Consider the following 23,568-nt stretch of genomic DNA (forward strand, 5'->3'; position numbering starts at 1 on the left):
ATTCAAACCACCGCAGTGCAGTGCCTTTAATACCTATGGCATGCTCTAATCTCTGTAATAAAATTTTATGTTCAACAGTATCAAAAGCAGCACTGAGGTCCAACAGAACAAGCACAGAGATGAGTCCACTGTCTGAGGCCATAAGAAGATCATTTGTAACCTTCACTAATGCTGTTTCTGTACTATGATGAATTCTAAACCCTGACTGAAACTCTTCAAATAGACCATTCCTCTGCAGATGATTAGTTACCTGTTTTACAACTACCCTTTCAAGAATTTTTGAGAGAAAAGGAAGGTTGGAGATTGGCCTATAATTAGCTAAGATAGCTGGGTCAAGTGATGGCTTTTTAAGTAATGGTTTAATTACTGCCACCTTAAAAGCCTGTGGTACATAGCCAACTAATAAAGATAGATTGATCATATTTAAGATCGAAGCATTAATTAATGGTAGGGCTTCCTTGAGCAGCCTGGTAGGAATGGGGTCTAATAGACATGTTGATGGTTTGGAGGAAGTAACTAATGAAAATAACTCAGACAGAACAATCGGAGAGAAAGAGTCTAACCAAATACCGGCATCACTGAAAGCAGCCAAAGATAACGATATGTCCTTGGGATGGTTATGAGTAAATCAGCAGCAGTTATGGAGTCCAGCTGGACAAATAAAATCTAGCAATGTAAGTATATACTGATCAAACACCTAAAGGGTTTTTTCACCAGACTGTACAACAGCAGGTGATTACTGACAGCTATCCAATCCAATCCAGCTTTATTTATAAAACGTTTTAAAATAACCCACAGGGTCCAAAGTGCTATACAATAACACAATAAAATACATAAGAAATATCTCAATAAATACATTACAATACAAAATGCATTTAAAATGCACACAGCTCACAGGCACAGCATTTCAGTTAGTGTTAAAAGCCAATGAAAAGAGATGAGTTTTTAAAAGTGATTGAAAATGCACAAGTGATGCAGCCTGTCTAATATGCAGTGGTAGATCATTCCAAAGATTTGGTGATGCCATGGCAAACGCCCAGTCCCCTCTGAGCCTACAGGTAGTTTTAGGCACCGTTAGAAGCAGCTGGTCCACCAACCTGAGTGACCGGATGTAAAAAGTGTAACAGCTCAGAGAGATAAGCTGGGGCAAGTCCATTCAGAGATTTAAAAGCAAATAAAAGAATTAAAAATGAATGGACAGCCAATGAAGTGAGGCTAAGACAGGTGAAATGTACTCATATTTACAGGCACCAGTTAAAAGCCACCCAGCAGAATTCTGCACCAGTTGAAGGTGAGCAATAGAAGACCCACTAAACTCCATATAAAGTGCATTACAGTAATCCAGCCGAGTGGTAACAAAGGCGTGGATTACTGTTTCAAAGTCTTGCCTCTGGAGAATTGGCTTTATTTTGGCCAGTGGCCTTAGATGAAAAAAGCTTGACTTAACTACCGCCTTAATGTGGCTATCAAGCTTCATGTCAGAGTCTATTTTAATTCCTAGGTTTGTGACGTTGGCTTGAGATACTCTGCCAGAGAGCCCAGGTTTACCAAAGGGGTCACAGAGTTGTTTCCAAAAACCATCACTTCTATTTTTTTTTCTCATTGAAACTTAGGAAATTTAGAGCCAACCATGCCTTAATTTCACCTAAGCAGTTAAATAATCGTGCTACTGAGTGGGAGTCCTTCCTTTTAAGAGGCACATAAATCTGGCTGTCATCTGTATAACAGTGGAAAGAAATACCATGTTTCCTAAGTACAGTGAGGAAAGTAAGTATTTGAATACCCTGTCATTTTGCAAGTTCTCCCACTTAGAAATCATGGAGGGGTCAGAAATTTTCATCTTAGGTACATGTCCACTGTGAGAGACATAATAAATAAAAAAAAAATCCGGAAATCACAATGTATGATTTTTTAAATAATTTATTTGCATGTTACTGCTGCAAATAAGTATTTCAACACCTGCCAGTCAGCAGAAATTCTGGCCCTCAAAGACCTGTTAGTCCACCTCTAAAAAGTCCACCTCCACTCCACTTATTATTCCAAATTAGAAGCACCTATTTGAGGTCATTAGCTGCATAGACACCTGTCCACCCCACCCAATCAGTAAGACTCCAACTACTAACATGGCTAAGACCAAAGAGCTGTCCAAAGACACCAGAGACAGCTAAACATGACTGTCAATCTCCCTCGGACTGGGGCTCCATGCAAGATCCCATCTCGTGGCGTGTCAGTGATCCTAAGAAAGGTGAGGAATCATCCCAGAACTGCACGGGAGGAGCTGGTCAATGACCCGAAGAGAGCTGGCACCACTGTTTCCAAGGTTACTGTGGGTAATACACTAAGACGTCATGGGTTAAAATCATGCATGGCACGGAAGGTTCCCCTGCTTAAATCAGCACACGTCCAGGCCCGTCTTAAGTTTGCTCATGACCATTTGGATGATCCAGAAGAATCATGGGAGAAAGTTATGTGGTCAGATGAGACCAAAATAGAACTTTTTGGTATTAATTCCACTCGCTGTGTTTGGAGGAAGAAGAATGCTGAGTACCATCCCAAAAACACCATCCCTACTGTGAAGCATGGGGGTGGAAGCATCATGCTTTGCGGGTGTTTTTCTGCACATGGCACAGGACGACTGCACTGTATTAAGGAAAGGATGACCAGGGCCGTGTACTGCGAGATTTTGGGGAACAACCTCCTTCCCTCAGTTAGAACATTGAAGATAGGTCATGGATGGGTCTTCCAACATGACAATGACCCGAAGCACACAGCCAGGATAACCAAGGAGTGGCTCCATAAGAAGCATATCAAGTTTCTGGAGTGGCCTAGCCAGTCTCCAGACTTAAACCCAATAGAGAATCTTTGGAGGGAGCTCAAACTCTGTGTTTCTCAGCGACAGCCCAGTAACCTGGCTGATCTGGAGAAGATCTGTGTGGAGGATTGGGCCAAAATCCCTGCTGCAGTGTGTGCAAACCTGGTGAAAAACTACAGGAAACATTTGACCTCTGTAATTGCAAACAAAGGCTACTGTACCCACTATTAACATTGATTTTCACAGGTGTTCAAATACTTATTTGCAGCAGTAACATACAAATAAATTATTAAAAAAATCATACATTGTGATTTCCGGATTTTTTTTTTATTTATTTTTTTTTGATTATGTCTCTCACAGTGGACATGCACCTAAGATGAAAATTTCAGACCCCTCCATGATTTCTAAGTGGGAGAACTTGCAAAATCGCAAGGTGTTCAAATATTTATTTTCCTCACTGTATGGGGCTCAACAGTAATAGAGAGAAAAGAAGTGGGCCCAGAACCAAGCCCTGTGGCACCCACACCCAAGTGGAGCAGTGGAGGACACAAATTCATCAATACCAACACAAAAGCTCCTACTTGTCAAGTAAGACTGAAACCAACTCAGAGCTGTGCCCCTGATTCCTGCCCACTGCTCCAGATGAGAGATTAAAATTTTATGATCCACTGTATCAAAAGTAGCAAAGTCCAAAAGAACCAGAACAACACAATCACCTGAGTCAGTAGCTAAAAAAAGAGATCATTAAAAACTCTTAAAAGTGCTGCCTCAGTGCTGTGCAGCCTGTTTGTGTGCTCTCTGGATGGACACGTGCACCCCACGTGCACAGCGGCTCGATCAGGCATTGTGAAAACACGCATGCAGCTGAGTGGACACACAGTCATTACTCAAATCACCTGTTCTACGCACGGAAATGTGCGCACTCCATCATGTGAAACACACACTGATGAGAGGTCAGTTTAGCGCTGGGAATGTGAGGACGAGCAGATATTTGATTGCGTGGGTGAGTGACAGCTCCAATGTCGGTGTTGTCTAACAGCAGTCTGTGTCATCTGATTGTTGTCTGAAATATGTTTAGGCTGCATCCTGCAGGTGCACACGAGGCAGTCCAGATGTGTTCGGACCATGGCTGTCCACACCCCTTTTCCTCCCGATTGCGTCGGATTATGGAAATATTTGCCGCGTCGGAATGGTTCCTCCACATTCTTGCTATGTGTGACGGGGGCTTTAAAAAATTGGTGTTTACAGCTGAGAACACCTGATAGAGTTAATTGTGGGGAGTTGAACAGGGACAGTTGGAGAACATACAGGGCAGGTGCTCTCCAGGAAAAGGGTTGGTGACCCCTGATCTAAAGCTTTATTCAAACATACCTGCAGTGATATATATGTGATCAATGCACATAGATGCGTGAAAGCTGCAGTACTCTTGCCTTACAGGAGCTAGCACCTTCATGATCCACAACACCCACCATAGCCTGTGCCTGGAGAACTCAGTGCCAACAGGAGAGGTTCTCCTGAAAAGGTGCAACCTGGATTCAAAGGCCCAGCAGTGGATCTGGAAGGACCAGTGGATGTTGATGGCTGTCAGCACATCTGGATGTTTGTCAGCCGAGCACAGCAAACCCATCCAGACCACATTGTGTCAGGGACCAGAGGTCCAGTGGGACTGCAAGAGAAACAGGTTGATCAGCAAGAACACATCACTGCTGCTTTCTGCAGATGGCCAGCGTCTCACTCTGTCTCATGACAGCGAGCATTCGAAATGGAGCTCTCTGGATGCAGGAGACATCTGCCAAGAACAACTCAGTAAGTCCACAAGTCCTCCTCATGCAGTAGGACAGAGTGCAACAACCACACTGGCAAAGTTCACATCTGTGCTAGCAATTTTCACATCTCCATCTCCAACTCTACTACTTGTTTAAGATTTATCAAAAATTTAAGTTCAAAATCTTCCATTTTACTCTCAGCAGGATTTGTTCAAACAGTGAGGTGTATAACAAAAGACTCAAAGAAATAAGTGAGGCATAGGTTGAAGCCATTTCTGTGACAGATACAGAGAAATGTTCTCAGTAGGGTTGTGCAACCTTATAAGATTTTATCTGACCTGCTATTTTCATTTCATGAAAATAGCAGGTTTTCTTCTCAAACACAGCTGTGATGAATTAGGCTGAAATCTGGAGTCTTTCAGTAGTCCAAAGGTTAAAGTGAAAGATTATACACAATCAAAGTCTAGAAGTGCTCTGATTGGGCCTCATGTATCAATGTTGCGCACTTGTGACGTAAATTTATGATGTAAACTTGAAATACACCAAAGTCACCGTGACATGTATCAAGCAGTGTGCACCTGCCCATTTCTGGCGTACGCCGGACGTGATCTTGATAAATGCGGCGGGTGGAAACGATCGTAATTATAATAAACACGCCCATAAATAGTCAGACTCCGCTTCAGACACACCCTCATTTTACGACATGGAAGCCGGAAAGACGGCAATGAAAAAGAACTCCACCAATCACGACGCGTGCCAATAGAGCGTCAAAAGCGGCTGTCGTATCAATTGTTTTGTAGTATATAATCAATAAAGTGTTACAGTGGTCCCTCATTAATCGCGGGAGTTACGTTCTAAAAAATAGCCCATAATACGCGAAACCGCGACGTAGTCAGCGTTTTTTACAATTATTATAGACGTTTCAAAGCTGTAAAACCCCTCACTACACAGTTTATACACTTTCTAAATCAGGAATGAACATTTTCTCACTTATCTCGCGTGTGTAAACACACTCAAAGTTCAAACCCTAGTAGGAAAATAATACCAAACTGTTTTCAGGCCCAAACATTTGTTTGAGAAATAAAAATAAAACGTTTTCCTATAAATAATTATGATGGCATTTAGAACTAACAAATTAATTTTAACGATCAACGAACGAGGTCGGACACATAAGAAATTATTAATAGTGACTGACCAGTATTTCACAGATCGCTCCTCTGCGTCCTGGCGCTGCACCTTTTCCCACTCACACCTGGCTGCAGCAGGTGTGTGTTTCCGTGTGACAAACACAGTTATGAGTAGTTGTTAGTGCTCTTTTCTCTTCTGGGCAACAACATTCTTATAAAAAGATACGCAGAACACAGAACACTGTAAAAAAAAAAAAAAAAAAAAGGCATGAAAAATTGGACTAAATACTCCGCGAGACTCCGAGGCCACGACAGGTGAACGGCGTTATAGCGAGGGACCACTGTATTTTCTTTTCACATGTCAATAATTCTTGACATGTGGATATTTGCTCACTCAATTAATAAGACACGCCTAATCTGTCAGATTTCTTTATTTTTTAAATGTATTTCTGTATTTATTTTATTGTGACAACCAAATGGAGACGACAAAACCTGGTTGCAGCACGGGCGAATTAAGGGAATGACGAAACTACAGTTGTTGTTATCAATTTCATAGTCTAAAACGATCACACCACATGAAGTTAAGCTCAGGGCTGCTCTGGCTCCAGGCTCGATGTCTGGAGAAAAAGGAGAGCAGCGCTGTCTTTGCAGTCAGCGCTGTGGCCACGGATCGTGCTCCATAACAATCCCGCAAAGGCGGGATTTGTATTGATTATTATGTAGTATAATTAGGAAAGTGTTATTTATGTAACATATGCATTGATTTGTATAATGGCACTGTTTATCATGTTGATCATCTTCATTTTTTATGTGGATTCCAGCGCTGGTTCATTTTGGCGTATAATTTACGCCACCTCTCGACCTGGTGTATATTTTTAACGACCACATTGATAAATGCCAAGTAGCGCAGCCGATATGACGTACACCCCATATACGCTCAAATATCGCCGTACACAACGTTGATACATGAGGCCCATTATGTTGAAAAGGACACCATGCCAATTTATTTATCTGACTCTAAAAACTCCAAAAGATACAGTTATCCCCAAAACCAAAAATGTGAGGGATAAATGTGACCCCTGTTTATCTGTCTTCTAAACACAACTTCTTTGGAATCAGTTTATGGATTTTGATGAAAATTCCCACAATGGCAGCATACCATTTGAAGATGTGATAAAAGCAAAAATAATTGTCATATGACATCTTTAAGTGTTCATAGTTGGACTTTATATGTACATGTACACAGTAAAATCAGTGCAAAACTAACACTGATAGTGTTAAATTTACACTGCCAGTGTACATATGGTCTTTCTCTGGCCAGAATGGGACCATATGTTCACTGTCAGTGTTAATTTAACACTGGTGATTTTACTGTATATCATATTTATCAATTACGTGTATAAACAAGCATGTTGGGCTTTTTCCTACAAAGGTTGATGGTTTAATTCTGCATATCATCACAAAGACTTACTTCCACCAATTATATAGTACATACAAGCAGAGACTATGGCAAAGCAAGGAGTACCAATATATAACCTATATATATATGACATATCTGCAGTACAAAACTCATGTCTATGAATGAATGTCTGTGCCACAGTCAAAGAGAATCAGCAGACAAATGGCAGCACAGGGCCAAAGTTAACAAATGTCTTAGGTCTTGTTAAAACCTTAGCTGCCATATGTTGACTCATCTGGAGTTTTTTTGTACTCTATAATGGTATAGGACAGAAAATAAAACAACCAATTCTGGAGGACACAAAAGTACAAGTAGACTCTGTGTTTCAACATCCAACATCAACTGGACATTTCAAAGATGACGATGCAAAGATTATCCTCCATGTGAACAATGTGAAGTAGCCAGTTGAAAAATATGCTGAATGGAACATGTGGTCAGGAAATATTGGATTAAAAAAAAACCTAAATGGCAGTATTTACCAGGACTTACTGTTCTGTCACAGTGACTAGGCATGAGCAAGTACACCACAATCTGCATCTGTATCTGTACTCGTAGTGGGCGGGGCCTAAACCAGAAGTGGGCGTGGTTTAAATCAAAATGGCTGGGGATTAAATCAATACATTATTTTAAGTCTGAAATTGATATGGGTTGATCAGAAGTTGCTATATTTATTGTTTATTTGAAAACTATTTACAAAACAGCCTCAAAATTGAGATTCAAATCAATGTTTTTGATCACAAAAATAAGAGAACTATTTGCAGAACAAGTTTTTTTATAAACTCAGAACATGAATATTCTTAAGTGTATGAATGAATATTTACAGAACAGCCTCAGAATTGAGAGTCAATGTTTTTGATCACAATAGTAAAGGAACTATTTTACAGAACATTTTTTTTTATGAACTCGGAACATGAATATTCTTAAGTGAATGAATGAATAACAGAACAGCCTCAGAATTGACATTCAATGTAGTCGGAAATTATGAACGACTAAGTATGCATGAACAAGAGTTGCCATAGTCAACACAACTTTCTTTTTTAAATTTTATGATCAAACTGTGATTTTTTTTTTCCCAATTATTTATTTATTTTTACTACCTAACGTTCTTGGGATTTTTTCCCCACACAAACTTAAACAATATTGATTGTGTGTGTGTGTGTGTGTGTGTGTGACTGAGTGTCTGTGTGAGAGGGAGAGAGAGAGGTTGTTCTACTGACCAATTTATTTTTATGAACTGCAGTAAGAAAGTGTCAGATACTGCATGCAGCCATATTCAATAAAAATATTAATATAGACTACTTTGTGTGTTCAGCTATATGTGTGTATGTGTGTAAGTGGTTTGTAAGACTGTTTATTTTTTAATGATTTGTGTGAACTTGGTGATGGCAAACGGAAAAAAATATGTCAGCCTTGTTCACTGTATTCTTCTCAAAAGCACTGCGTTCAGTAGGAGCAAAGTTTTCCAACTGACTTTATATCACCAACAAAACGAAGAGCAAATGGTTAAAAAATAAATAACTGAATAAAAAACCGGAGTGAAGGCAGTGACCGACGACACGAGCTGTATTCAGCTCTGTCTTGTCAAAAGTACCACGTACGATACAAAACAAGGTTCACCAAGTAAATTTAAATATCAGACAAACCGAAAAACAGGCGTGCTGAAGAAAACGAGAATACTGACAGAGCAACGTGAGGCAGAATTCAGCCAAGCACAGAGAGAGATCCTGTCTGTGTGTGTGTGTCTGTGTGCGTGTGAGAAGCTGCAGTGAGATGTGTCTGTGTAGGGAGGGGTGGGCGCTGTGAGTGACTGGCCAATCACAGAGTGTGAAGACAGTCAGTTAGCCAATCAGGATTTTCCTTCAGTATGAGCACAGATACGAGGTCTGTTAGAAAAGTATCCGACCTTTTTATTTTTTTCAAAAACCATATGGATTTGAATCACGTGTGATTGCATCAGCCAAGCTTGAACCTTCGTGCACATGCGTGACTTTTTTCACGCCTGTCGGTTGCGTCATTCGCCTGTGAGCAGGCTTTGGGTGAGGAGTGGTCCACCCCCTCATCGTTTTTTTCATTGTTTAGGAATGGCTCAGAGACTGCCGCTTTGCTTGATCAAATTTTTTTCAGAAACTGTGAGGCACATCCAAGTGGACACCATTCGAGAAATTCAGATGGTTTTCGGTGAAAATTTTATGGGCTTCAGAGAGATTAAGGAGTGTTACTATTGCTTTAAGGACAGCCCACAGCGGCTGATGGCGCACCACGCTCCGAGCCGCCATCGACAGGCTGAGCGACCATTTCATTTCTAAACGGATGGCTGTATGGATCCGTGACCATCGTGTGCAATTTCTCTGGTTATCACAAGAGCTGGACATCAACCATTTTCCGGCAGATTTCACTTTTAACAAGAGATTTAGTTGATTTTGTCATGGAAAGCCGCGCGGAGGCTTCGCACGACGGATTCGCTGATGGAGCGAGACAAAACCACCTCCGTTTTGGTCTCACAGGACGGCTTTGAGATGGCGTTCAGACAGCTGTCGGTGGTTTTTCAGTCGTGTGATTATCCGAGAAATTGTGCATGAGCCTGGACATGCCAGAACAGGCTTCATCACGACGTTGCTTTGCGCCATGCGGCACCGCCGCGACGTGCGAAGCCTCTGCTCCTCTTTCCATGACAAAAACTCCTGTAACAGTGGAATGTGCCGTTCATTTCCAAACTGGACGCTGTATTCTAGGGCATAATTTTGGGTAGGGACGCTAGGGTCACGTCCCTACCAATATTCAGCCCCCTACTGTGTAATCACGACCAATAAAACCGCTGTCCTCCATTATTATGGCACATAAAGGGTTAAATGTATGCCACTGCTCCTCTTTAACGTAGATATTGCCGGTCTAATCTGAACACTTTTTTTTTAGTAAAGAGTAATCTAACGCGTTAATCTTTCCAAATCAGTAAACAGATTAAAGTTACTTCTCCAAGTCACTGTGCGTTACTATTATTTTTGCATTGTGGGTCGATAGCAGCATTAAACTTGGTCCGTGGGCAGGAGGTCGGGGTTCGACTGAACTGCCCACTTTAAGTGAGCTGTGAGCTTTTCATCCGCGTTTTTCTGCAACAGCTATGACAACAGCACACCTGCACTGAGCTTTACAAAGACATTTTTATGCTTTTTTTTTCTGAGCCGCTCCGTATCTGCTGCTAAAAACAGCTGATCCTCCGCGACATGTCAACAACTAACACTATTTTCCACTCAAATGCACCTAAACTCTCTTTCTGAGGATCTCATGATGTGAAAACACAATAAAACTTTCTTACCTGTAAATCTGGTCATGTTTTCTGCATAAATAAATGTTATCCATTCTTTGTGCTCAAACGCCAAAGCAGGGGCGAATCCAGATGGAATGGGGGTGTGGGGCAAGGATGTGCCCCCCCTCCCCCCACAACACCCCTAGATTAAAGGTCTAGTTTTGAAGCCTTTTTTACTACAACTACTAATACTACTTAAAATAATAATAATTTCGACAAGTAAAATGTTTCGAGAGAATTTAAATGTTAGAAAAATATTAGAATGAATTTAATAGTTACATTTATAAACAATGTAGGTTAGAAATTGCAAGTTTTACTGTTACATTGCTGTCAACAGTTAAATATGAGGTCAAGAAAGAGGTCTTTATTTTACTTTTTATAAAACAAGTATTTATTTTCATTGAAGCCAAGAAAGGGTGACTATAAAGTGAGTTTTGGCAAAACAAGTATCATTGTCATGTTGAGGTGGCAGAGGGTTGTTGTCGACAGCTGGGGAAAGTAACTAAAAAAGTACCTAGTAATCTAACTTAGTTACTTTTCCAATTGAGTAATCAGTAAAGTAACTAAGTTACTTTTTCAAGGAGTAATCAGTAAGCAGTATTTGGATTACTTTTTCAGAGTAACTGTGGCAACACTGCTGATTAGCTACCCGTTTCTCGCTAACTTGGTTGGCTATCCCACTTGTCACTCCAAGCAGCACACTTCCTACAGTGGCCGCGACCGCCCATTGACCCCCGTCCCCCCGCCCCTATCTCTCTCTCTTGAGCTAGACTTCGTGATATTTGGTAATGGATGACGGCCCCCCTCCCAAGAAACGAGATATTTGTTCATTCTTCACAGTCAGGAATCTAAGTGCAAGTCAAGCTTTAAAAACTAAGCAAAATCCCTCTTAAAAGCATTAGGCTTTTCTGCTCTTTAGGCACTAGGCAGGTTTAGCAACATGGCAGGACGCATCGTTAGAGCTAGGCTACTTCACAGTTGCAGGGAACTTATTAAAAGACTGCACGAGCGGACACAATAACAGACAGACAAACGGAAATCGATTCATTCACGAATAGGCATGGGTATCGAGAACTGGTTCCTTTCAGGTATCGTTAAGAAATTATTCGATCCACCGACATCAATAAGCTTTTTGCTTAATGATTCTGTTATCGGTCCTTCAGAGTTGCCGTTATTTTGGGGGGTGTTTGTCAGGAAAATGATAATTTCTCTACATTTACTACAGACCCTGCAGCGGGTCCGTAATCAACTTTGCTTTGAACCTTGAACCAATCGAAGCAGTGGTTCGCAGATTGAATCAGTGCTTCGATTGCTTCGTTTATTCTTTCTTTCTTTTGCTTAACTTCCCCCCGCTAAAACCCTAAAGAACATACGTCTGTTAGTATTATTTACCTTTTATATGTTAAACCGACCTGTTATGGTCTTCTGAAACAGTTGATAGATGTATTTTATAACTTAAAAACGGGAGCGATGTTAACGTGTTAGCATGTCTATGGCATTTTCAATGTTAAAAGTTAGCATTAAGCAGTTGCAGCTCTCATCACGTTCGGGTGCATTTGTTTTCAAATTGTAATATTTTTTAAATTTATTTTTGTTTATATATTATAATCTAATGATTATTATATACAATATATACTTATTATATACAGTTTTAGAGAAAGAGACAAAAAGAACCTGAATAGAAACACAACAAAAAATATAAAACCAACTAACAATGAACATACATAAATATATACATACATACAGAAATAAATGTTTCCTGTGAACACCTAGTGACTCTCACACCTCCATTTCATCCCTGTCTTATTTAAGTTTAATGACAATTTGTTTCAGTCAAACTATATTTTCAATTTGTTAATTTCTTCAGTGATTTCCTCCAGAACTATCTGCCAAACTAGAAAACTGCTGCATCCTAGTAAGAGGAGAATACTACTGGAATGAATTTGAATAAGTTTTTTTTTTTTCTTACCTAAATGGATTCAACACTCACTCCAGTTTATTGTCTGGAATAGTCCCAGATTGCATTTCAGAGCTTCTGGAATTCAAACATTTTTGTGCAGGTGGTGTTGGGGGTAATTTTGGGTTTCAGCTTTTTTTGTTTTTCGTCACTTTCATCCCCGAATATGTGAATTCGTGAGTCATTTTTGTGCGGATTAAAGTAACTAACTGGGACTCCTGTCTTGTTGGGAGAAAGAAACGAGAATCGTCCTCCGTTCTGTTCACACAGCTCCAAACGCTGCGCGGCTCTCTGCCAAGTCAAGTTAGAACGATAGAGTCCAGTCGGAATGAATAACTTCAAAGCGAAACACCGTTTTGTTTATTTTTATTTATGTCCAGAGATCAAGGATACAGTGACTAATTTCATATTTATTTACTTTAAGACTCAATGAAATACATAGAAAACCTGTAAAGCCTACTTTTAGTACAAAATTCGTGAGGTATCGATATGGAATTGGATCGATAAGCAGAATCAATAATGGCATCAATATCGATAAAATCTTATCAATACCCATCCCTATTCACGAACGTCACAACACTAGCAGATAGGGTCATTGCAATACTTCGTGTTAAATATCCATCCTTGATGAATTCAATTTAAATGTATAGCTGGAGCAATGTTGGGTTGCTTTGCTCAAGGTCACTCCAGTCATGGATGGAGATGTAAAGAGAGGTAAGGTTGGGATTTGAGCCTGAAACACTGTGATTGAAAGACCAACTCCCTAACCATTGGGATGGCTTGTTAACCTATAACATCTGCATGACATGAACTTATGATTGGTAATGCAAAAAAAAAAAAATCTTTGTCTTGGAGCACTTTTGTGTCCCCACCAATATCAAAATCAAAGTTACTCCCTTGGCTGTATTTTATCTGGGATGTCATCTGACTAGCACAGGAATTGTGAAAAGATGTGGACATAAGCACTTTTTCGGCACATTGAGACAGACGTGCGGAGGAATTCCACGTGTTGCAGCGATGCCGCATGGTGCAAAGCAGCTTGGCTGATGCAATCACACGTGATTCAAAGCCATATGGTTTTTGAAAAAATAAAAAGGTCGGATACTTTTCTAACCTGAGGTAATTCCTACAGACGAACATAAAATAAAAGGCATCCAAATATTTACTGCCTTTTTTGCTGTCTGTAAAAATGACTGAAACAGTGTATTTGGATATGGCAAAAATCACTGAGGAGCTCTGGTGACAATTACCTCACCCCACTTTCCCATCTAAAACCTGTCCTGTCTGGTCTGAATACATTCTACAATATGGGATTTATCAATCAATCATACTGCACGCAGAACATTTTTATTGAAGCAGAAGATTATGAAAAAATTTTCAGGTCTGTTGGCTCACCACGACTCATGTTCATCAATTAACCCAAATGTTCTTGAATTAATTGAAGACTGTTTTATCCAAGTAGTAATAATAGTAATGATACTAGCAATTGTTAAACTGAACAGTCGAATGAGTGATGCAATGTCGTAGACACACGCAATGTCGCCTTTTGTATTTTCACTGGCAGATGGTTGTTTTAAGCCGAAATAAACTGATACTGGGAGAAAATACACATAGTGGGAAGTGACTGAGTACCTTTAAGGATGGCGAATTTGTGAAACCTGAACATGCTGTTGTGATGCAGTGTGAGTGTTTCTTTCAGGATCCAAGAGAGCATCTGATGAGGCACACGAGTCTGAGGATATTAAAGGCCTAACAGAGGAACAGAAAGAGTATCTCCATTGGTTCTATCGCTCTGAGGACTGTAAGTGATGCTCTAATTTAAACATGAAGACTTGCAAATGAAGCTTCATGTCAAGGGAAATGAGACCAATCAGATTTGATTATATATTTCCTCTGATCATTAAGAGATTCTTCTGTAGCTGATCCTCCCAGAGTAACTCCAACCAAGGGTGGACTCAGGCTCCATCTTCAGGCCCTAAGACACATGAAAAGAAGTGATTCAAGTTCTTATGATTGAGAAAAAACACTTTTGCTCACTTACACTTTTCAAGAGATGACAGAAAAGATACACAACCTTTTGTTTCTTATTTAACTTGCAGTGTGCTAATATATTTTGTAAAATTTGTGTTATTAGCAACTTGTGCATTTCAGCATTTCCAAATTGATTCATCCAGCTAAACATCTACAACCCCAATTCCAATGAAGAATCCAATGAATCCAGTGAAACCCCAACCCCAATTCCCTTGTATTGTTTTTATTTACATTGTGTAAAATGTAAATAAAAACAGAATACAATGATTTGCAAGTCCTCTTCAACCTATATTCAATTAAATATACCACAAAGACAAGATATTTAATGTTCAAATTGATAAACTTTATTGTTTTTGTGCAAATATTTGCTCATTTTGAAATGGATGCCTGCAACATGTTTCAAAAAAAGTTGGGACAGTGGTATGTTTAACCAGTGGTGGGCACAGTTCCTATAATCCGATAACAGATAATTATCGAAGATAACGTTTTCATTATCGGATTATCTTTTAAGATAACTTTAAAGACCATCATCGGACTAATTATCTTTTGATTAATTTTTGTCCGATAACTTTTAAACTGATAAATAAAACAAACAAAGTTGAACAGCAACAAGCATTTTAAAAATTAGTTCAGCACGCACCTGTTAAAAGTTTTGTACCAGATGCACAGCTAAAACCTTTGCAAACAGAACTACTTACATAAAAAGCATTTCAATACTCTGCAGACAAAAGAAAAACAGCCCCCCCAAAAAACAAACATTTCCTTTAACATTATACTGATATGCTCGCAGTATGACCCAAGTCATCCAGAGGCATACATCTTTAACTTATTGTTCAAATTTTAACCAAACTAATTTTGGACAAGTTATTTAAAATTACTGTCATGTCTGAAGTTGTATAAAGTAAAAATATCAGATATATGTTTTAGTTTTAGAGTAATGTGTCAATTTTTAAGGTTTTGTGAGCACATGCTCTGCCCTGCAGTGCATTATGGGTAGGATGATGTAATCTCAGTACGTCACGACAGGACAAATGCATTTCAGACACTCTGTTCAGGCTCCAAGGACAAAAGCATTAAACTCTAGTGCCTAAAACTCTCTTATATATTCTCTGTGTTTACAGATGTTGATTTTTTTAATTGCGTTTGTTTAATTCCGTGCATTTTAAATGTGAACAGACAGGGATTATCTAGAATTTGTTTTGAAAGCCTCTACTGCCATCTAGCATCTACTGGCCAGTAGTGTTCATGGCAGTGTCTGGGGACCAGTAGATGGCAGTGTTCTATTTATTTTAACCCTGGTTATGTCAGATATAAGACTTGTTCTTCTCTCTGCTCCTTTTCATTCTGGTGATTGTGATGCTTTATTTCTGTTTTTTCTGGGGTTTTTTCTTTTAAATGAATGAAATAAATATTAAAGAAAGAAAGAAAGAAAGATGATTGTCAAATCAAATTTTTGCTTTGCAAATGGCTTTTTTTTTTTACAAATGAAGTTTAAAAACAAAACAACTGCATAATAATAATAATAATAACATTATTAGAAGACAGCTCTGCAGTGTTTGCACAGGTACAGTGCGAACGGTTGGATGCTGCTTGTAGCTTTCAGCAGCAGGATAACTTCACGACGGCCGACCACAATAATATATCAAACAGGTTTGATTCTCATTCGACCATACGATCAGCGATCAGGAAGGTGGTCGTCAGATGTTGACCGCAGCTTGATACTCCATGAACACTACACGATGCAGGACGCACGATTAACCTGAAACTTGGTCCAAAAAATTCCTGCATGAAAAATCATCTCGCACAGTGTAAAGAATGTTTTACAACATCAAATGAATGTTGTAAAGAGAGAATGCAAAAAAATGAAAAAAAAAAGAATGCAAAAAAAAAAAAACATGCAAAAAAAAATGCGATGACACTTCCAGACCTTCGTAAAAATGCCTGTTTTTACAAATAAAAAAATGGAATATTTTACAAAAGCACATTTAAACACCAACACACAACAGATGTCACATTAACGTGTTGGTTTACATAATGAATGACTGAACCAATCAGTGTTTAGCAGGCACCTTTACCCAGAATCCTTTGCGATCTGTCTCTTTGTTACAAAACCCCAGAATTAGTACATCATTCAACATTAAAAGATATATGTTATATTTTAACTTTGTACAAATGACAGAATTGACATTAATGGAGTTATTCTATCTGTATTTATGTTTTTTATAAATCAAAACCATAAGTCAATATGACTTTATTTTTCAAGACCTCTGCATGACCAAACCTTTGTAATTGATACAGGACTGGCTTTACAACTGCTCTCAGAGTGCCTCTGTGCTGGGAGGGCTGTAATAAACAAGAGCTTCCAGCAGGGACCAAATGTTGAAAGAAAAAAAGTGTTGTCTCACTCTTTGGGTCTCAGGTTGTCTCTGTCTGTGCTTGGAGCGCTATAGAGCTTCCAGCAGGGGTAGACTGTTGAAAGAACAAAGTATGGTCTTATTGTTTGGGTCTGTTATTTTTAATATTATTAGAAGCTATTAAATTTGTTTTACTAGTAGTTGTAAATGTGCCAGAGATATTAGAATTTATCGGTTATCTGTAACTTCTGATAAATTTTTGGGTGGTTTATTGTTTAATCTTTATCGAAGATAACTTTTCAGTTATCTGATCTGTTATCGAAGTTAATTTTTTGGTTATCTGTGCCCACCACTGTGTTTACCACTGTGTTACATCACCTTTCCTTCTAACAACACTCAATAAGCAGGGCTGTGAAATGAAAATTGTAAAATCTGAGGAAAATTCGTAGGGGGTCTGGGGGGCGCAGCTCCCCAGGAGCCTGGGTCTAGGGCCTTGTGGGGCCCCAGAAACCAAATTAAATTTTCATCTACTGATACTTTTTCAACATCTCCTGGAAGAACAAATCTCAAAATTAGTGCGTATTTAAATGATCCTAGATTCAACCTTTCATTTGAACCATCAATGATCATGTTGAAATAACAGACTATGACGTGGAAGTAGGACCTGGAATGATTTTTCTTTTAATTGTAAACCAAATTCTGCATTAACTCAGAACAATTAAACTACATGAAATTTATGAAGACTGAAAAAACCATGTCAAAAACCACAGCTAAAGCTTGTAGAATATTTTAAAAATCAGGGTAAAATATCAATAACATACCTTATAGTAAAAAGCCACACATTCTTGTGTAAATTCCTGTAAATCCACTCAAAGCCACAGTGTCTTTTTTCCCATGAAAAAAGTCTACATTAATAAAAACTAATTTATATTTTTGTGTAAATTCATGTAGCCTAATTTCAATGTCTTTTTTTTCAATGAAAGAAAGTCTAGATTAATGAAAGAAAAAAAGGCACATAATCTTTTCTGAAATCCTGTTTGAACAGCACAATGTTTATTTTCCAGAGAAAGAAAAATTTTTTACCAGTTCGCTTTTCCCATTCATCTTTCAGGTGTGTTCATGAAGCCAGCAACAATTCCACGGATTCTTGTCCTTATCAGACTTTTTCAAACCGTCTTTCTCGCCATCTTCACTCTGTCTGATGTCGCTCCGTGACACAGACATGCTGCAAAATTCTTCTTTTAAAAACTTGAAAGTTCTAAAAGTTTGTGATGTCCACATGCTACATTTAGCTAAGCTTCGCACAGGAGCCACACAGTGTCACCGCAGCAACCAACCAGTCCTGCTTTACGACAGCTGTCGTAACAGCCAGGCTTTGAGTGGCATTTTTCCTCCGCGAAGCTCCGCGGATCCCAGGAAACTGATTTGTATCTGTAACACACAGATCAGTGTCCGCAGACATAAAACTTGCATGATGTCGTAAAAAAAGAACGCTTTGCGATAAGTATTTTAAAAACTCAGTAACGATCACGATTAAAGAGCATTCATCAACAACTTTCCCAGTCTTTTGTTGCCCTGTCCCAACTTTTTTGAAATGTGCTACAGGCATCCATTTCACAATGAGCAAATATTTGCACAAAAACAATAAAGTTTATCAGTTTAACATTAAATATCTTGTCTTTGTGGTGTATTCAATTGAATATAGGTTGAAGAGGATTTGCAAATCATTGAATTCTGTCTTTATTTACGTTTTACACAATGTCCAAACTTCATTGGAATTGCGGTTATACATTCTAAGACAGTATTCAAAAAGCAGTCTAAACATTTGGGCGCAGTTGGGCAGTCGTGCAGCCAGCTCGTAGAGTGCATGCACTTAACTGTTGCACTGTTACATGAAAACGGCATTCGAAGCATTCTGAACCTGTTCGAGAGGCAGTTCGAAATGATCCGCCATGTTGAATCCTGGCCGAATGTCCCGACTGTGCCTCAGTGAACCACGAGCGCACCTCAGGTGCTGCTGGAATATTTTCTTCAACCCGTAATCGGACCTCACTCATACGGCAATGTAAATGCATTTATCATATTCTCACTGCATTCTGACAGCTGTCTAGGTCATTTTAATGTGTTCCACCTACATTTGTACTGCTTTCAGAGGCTAATGTGCACGGCATATGCACGGATCATTCAAAGCGGGTCAAAGCACAGTCTGAGTATTCGGACGGCTGTCTTCGCAGTTCTTATTCCCTCCCAGATGTGGCACAAATTTTGTTTTTTGTTTGTTTGTTTTTTACATTCCACCTGATTCGGCTTGATTCATGCTCATTCTTGCTAAGTGTGACGGGACCTTTACACAGGTTATCTGACAGGGATACAGCGCCCGAAATCTGGAGATCATTTTATTCACTCAGGTCTATACTTGGAGAGTGACACCATATTTGTAATTTTACATATAAAAATTATCCCGTGTGTTTTCTGCCAAACTTCAGATGAAGTTTCACATCTCATTTAGAACAAAATCTCTGTTGAATTTCACCATGAAACTGCTGATGCAACAGGCAAAATTTTCACTTTGCAGTTGCTTCATTCGCTGCCACAGAAAAAGAACGACTCTTTTTAGTGCAGCAAATAACTGAAACAATACTTCACATGGTGATACAAGCACCAAATACAGTACAAATTCTCCTTAGGGCCCTGTCCCACTGGCGTTTAGGAGGATTTGCGTATGGATTGCGCACAAAATTGGCTCATATTCGCTTAACATCCGCAATATGCGTGAAACATGCTTGTATGAGTCGGCCGATACCCGCACACGTCCGCAATTATCCGCAGAGGCACATTTTTCCATTTCCAGGATTTTTGAGCTGCACAAAATTTTGGCTGCGGATGACATCTGCCTTACATACTCCATACATACTCAATACATACACAGTACATAATCTATGCGCTGTATATTCTCTGTATATTCGTATATTGTTGATATCTGCAACTGACAGGGATTTGTGGCTTGGCAGCGGACTGGGACAATGTGTAAAACTGATATTTTGCGTGCCAATCATGTCCACATCACAAACTAAAAGAAGTTCTAGCGACTGCATACAGACTGGCCACGAATAAAGCATTTTTATTACGTCTGCTTTGCATCTTATTTGCGGCGGATGCAAATCAGATGCGCTGTGTTCACAGCTGGATGCCATTCTTTGTTCTACCGGCTGCCATGCACTCTGCGCTGGACGCTGTGTATATAAAATAATTATTTCATGGAGGATTAATCATTTTATTCTGCAAATTGCCTGTTGAAAACAGCTCTAATCACCTTTTGAATCACAGAGGGAGCTGCAGCTGGGCCGTTCGAATGGCTCCAGCTGCAGAAAGCATTTTGAGCCATCTTAAAAGGTAATTATTTGACTTGTTTACATTGTCAAGGCTTGATAAAACAGTTGCGTGTTTTTTCCTTCTTGTCTGCAGCTGTTACAGTATTTATTCCTGTGTTTATAACAGATTTAACTTCTTGTTATAATCGTTCAGACGATCTGTGCTCTGGTACGATCCGCTGATGTCACCTCTCGCCCTGTTCACTGCTTGTTTACTCCAATCAACTTGTCCAAGTCCAGCAAATGCTCCAGAGGCTGTATTGTTGGTGTGAATGGTGATGCCAAAAGGAGCGAGTGCGCTTCTTTTATGACCGCAATGCAGATGCCATGCACATGCAACACGTGCATGATGCATTCATAATACACCCGTAATACTGCCGTGATAATCGCAATGCATCTTATCCATTTCCTCACTACATGCGTTATACAACCGTGATTGTTCATCATATATTCACTATATATTATTAATATATCCATAATTCATACTGGGACATTTGTCATTTTTGGCAATTTTTGTTGAGGATGACTACGAACGCCCCTACTTTGTATACTCAATTCATGCGCAATTAATCCTCTCCCCAGTGGGACAGGGCCCTTAGACATTGCTCTTTAGAAAAAAAAAATGACAGGCCACAAAACATTGTGCTGATGGGCAGGTATGCACGAGCCCGGTGTGTGAGTTTGTGCACGTGGCGGTGTCTGTCAAGCAGGAATAGTGTGAGGTGCACCACATGATCACGCTGCTTATGTGGAATAATAAAAAAAAAACAGCTGGTACCTGAAAAACATACCACCCAGGGGACGCAAACTCACACCTTCAAAAAGCTCTGATTGCTAGTCGGAGACTTTACCTCTGAGCTAGGGAGCTGTCCTTTGAAAGTTGTGGGAAGCTGCCTCATATCAGGGAGGACATGGACGTATTACAAAAATAAATAAATAAATAAAAGCATAAACCATATAAAAGCACTGCATTTATCAAGCGGGCAATACAAATATGAACCGTCTGTTTCAGAGAAACAGATTTTGAAGCTGATTTTGAATTTACACAGATAACCAAAAAATTAACTTCGATAACAGATAATCAGATAACTGAAAAGTTATCTTTGATAAAGATAAAATGATAAGCCACCCAAAAATGTATCGGAAGTTACAGATAACTGATAAATTCCAGTATTGTCTCCGGTACACTTGCAACTACTAGAGTAGGGGTGGTGGCCACGTGGTTAATGCGCTTGGTTCCAGTGCAGAAGGTTCCGGGTTCAAATCCCAGTCCTGCCACATTTCTCCATGTAATGTGGAATTGTGCCAGGAAGGGCATCCGGTGTAAAACCTTTGCCAATTCAACATGCAGATCCACACTGGATTTGCTGTGGCAACCCCAAATGCAAACAAGGGAGCAGCCGAAGGGACTTACTTACACTTGCTACTACTAACAAGCTGATTTTGAGTTTTAACACCATGATCGCTTCTGGAAGCATCAAAGGCGACGACCCAAACAATGAGTCAGCACTTCTTCTTTGAGCATCCTGCTCCCGTTGACTACATGGCTTCCAGCACAGAAACAAGCTGAGAGGAATCACAAAACTCTCTACTCAATCACAATGCTGCCGTCAGGCGGAGGTCTTGGAAAATAAAGCAATGCTGAGTTATGGTTTGGTGTATAAATAAAATGAATACTGATAGAATAACTCCATTAATGTCAATTCTGTCATTTGTGCAAAGTTAAGATATAACATATATCTTTTAAAGGTGAATAATGCACTAAATCTGAAGTTTTGTAACAAACACAGACAGATGGCATTCTGGGTAAAATGTGCCTCTGCTAACACTGATTGGTTGACTCATTCATTCTATGTAAACCAACATGTTAATGTGAGGTGTGTCGTGTGTTGGTGTTTACAAATAAATGTGCTTTTGTAAAATATGCCATTTTTTATTTGTAAAAAAAAGGCATTTTCAAAAAAAAAAAAACAAGCCAAGTTGTAATTAGATAACCATCTGATATAACCGGTGTCAAAATAAATAGAACACTGCCATGATCTATTGGTGCCAGTGCGAGTTTTGGCCTTTTTTCAGCTGATTTTTCAGTTTTGCGAGAATTTTTTGGATCGCACTGAGTTTCAGGTTAATCGCGCATCCTGCATCGTTGAGTATACATGGAGTAACGAGCTGCATTTAACATCTCATGACCACCTCCTCCAATCGTATGGTCAGATGAAAATCAAACCTGTTTGATATTCCGGTCGGCCGTCATGAGGGTGTCCCGCTGCTGAAGCGCTACAAGCATACTCTCGCACTGTGCCTGTGCAAACACCACAGACCTATCTTGTAATTTTTTTTAAACTTTGATGTCTCCCATCGAGTTTTTGTAAATTAAGTTTCAAAAAAGCTTCTGTTTATGTTTTGCCTCTGGAAACATGAGTCCAACGTGTGGTTTTTGAACGTACAATGTGTGTGGGAACATAAATCGTGCGCTCTGAGCTTTTAGACCATGCGGCCCTGTGGTACAGTTTGAGCTGGAACCGAGTACAGTGATTAAAAATATCAGCCCAGCTTCAGGGCGAATACTGCCATGAACATTACTGGCCAGTAGATGGCAGTAGAGACCTTGAAAACTTGCCAAAATAAAATTCCAGATAATCTGTGTTGCGCTACATTTAGATGCGTGGAATTTAATAAACGCAAACACAATAACAATGTCTATAAACCCAGAGAATATATTCATGAGAGTTTTAGGTACTATAATGCTGTTGTCCGTGGAGCCTGATCAGAGTGTCTCAAATGCATTTCTCATGTCGTGAATGTACTGAGATTACCCTATCCTACCCATAATGCACTGGGACACAGCATGTCCACAGTAAAACCTTAAAAATTAGCGCATTACTTTAAAACTAAAACATAGTTAGTTCATTTAAACATGTTAATTTAAATAACTTGTCCGAAATTAGTTTGGTTAAAATTTGGAACCATAAGTTAAAAATGTATGCCTATGGATGACTTGGGTGATATTGCCCGCGTATCAGTATCGGGTTAAAAGAAATGAGGGTTTTTTTTTTTTTTCTGATTAGTTCTCCTTTGCCTGTAGAGGATAGAGTGGTTTCTTCTAGAAGAAGCTCTCTTCTGTTTGCAGAGAGTATGACTACATATCTGTTACAAAACATTTAACAGGTAGGTGCTCAACTGATTTTAAATTTTATGTGTTTGTATCTGTTCAGCTTTGTTTACCACGTTAAAGGTCTAAAAAATATTGGACAAAAATTTTTCACAAGATAATTAGTCCAATAATGGTTTTCAAAGTTTTCTGAAAAGATAATCCAATAATGAAACCATTATCTTCGATAATTATCGGTTATAGGATTATCGGAGGGCAGCACGGTGGATTAGTGG

At 39.3% G+C, this 23,568-nt stretch overlaps 1 protein-coding gene across 1 annotated transcript in view; it reads left to right on the forward strand.

The window, feature by feature from the left end:
- si:cabz01068815.1 overlaps window positions 1-23,568 on the forward strand; it is a 51,771-nt gene that overhangs the window by 18,994 nt on the left and 9,209 nt on the right. Inside the window, exons 3-4 of the mRNA XM_034183848.1 lie at window positions 4,250-4,618; window positions 14,125-14,226. Coding sequence (XP_034039739.1) covers window positions 4,250-4,618; window positions 14,125-14,226 — 471 coding nt within the window. The remainder of the gene's footprint in view (window positions 1-4,249; window positions 4,619-14,124; window positions 14,227-23,568) is intronic.

The sequence above is a fragment of the Thalassophryne amazonica genome, chromosome 2 (assembly GCF_902500255.1).
Source record: "Thalassophryne amazonica chromosome 2, fThaAma1.1, whole genome shotgun sequence".
NCBI lineage: Eukaryota > Metazoa > Chordata > Actinopteri > Batrachoidiformes > Batrachoididae > Thalassophryne > Thalassophryne amazonica.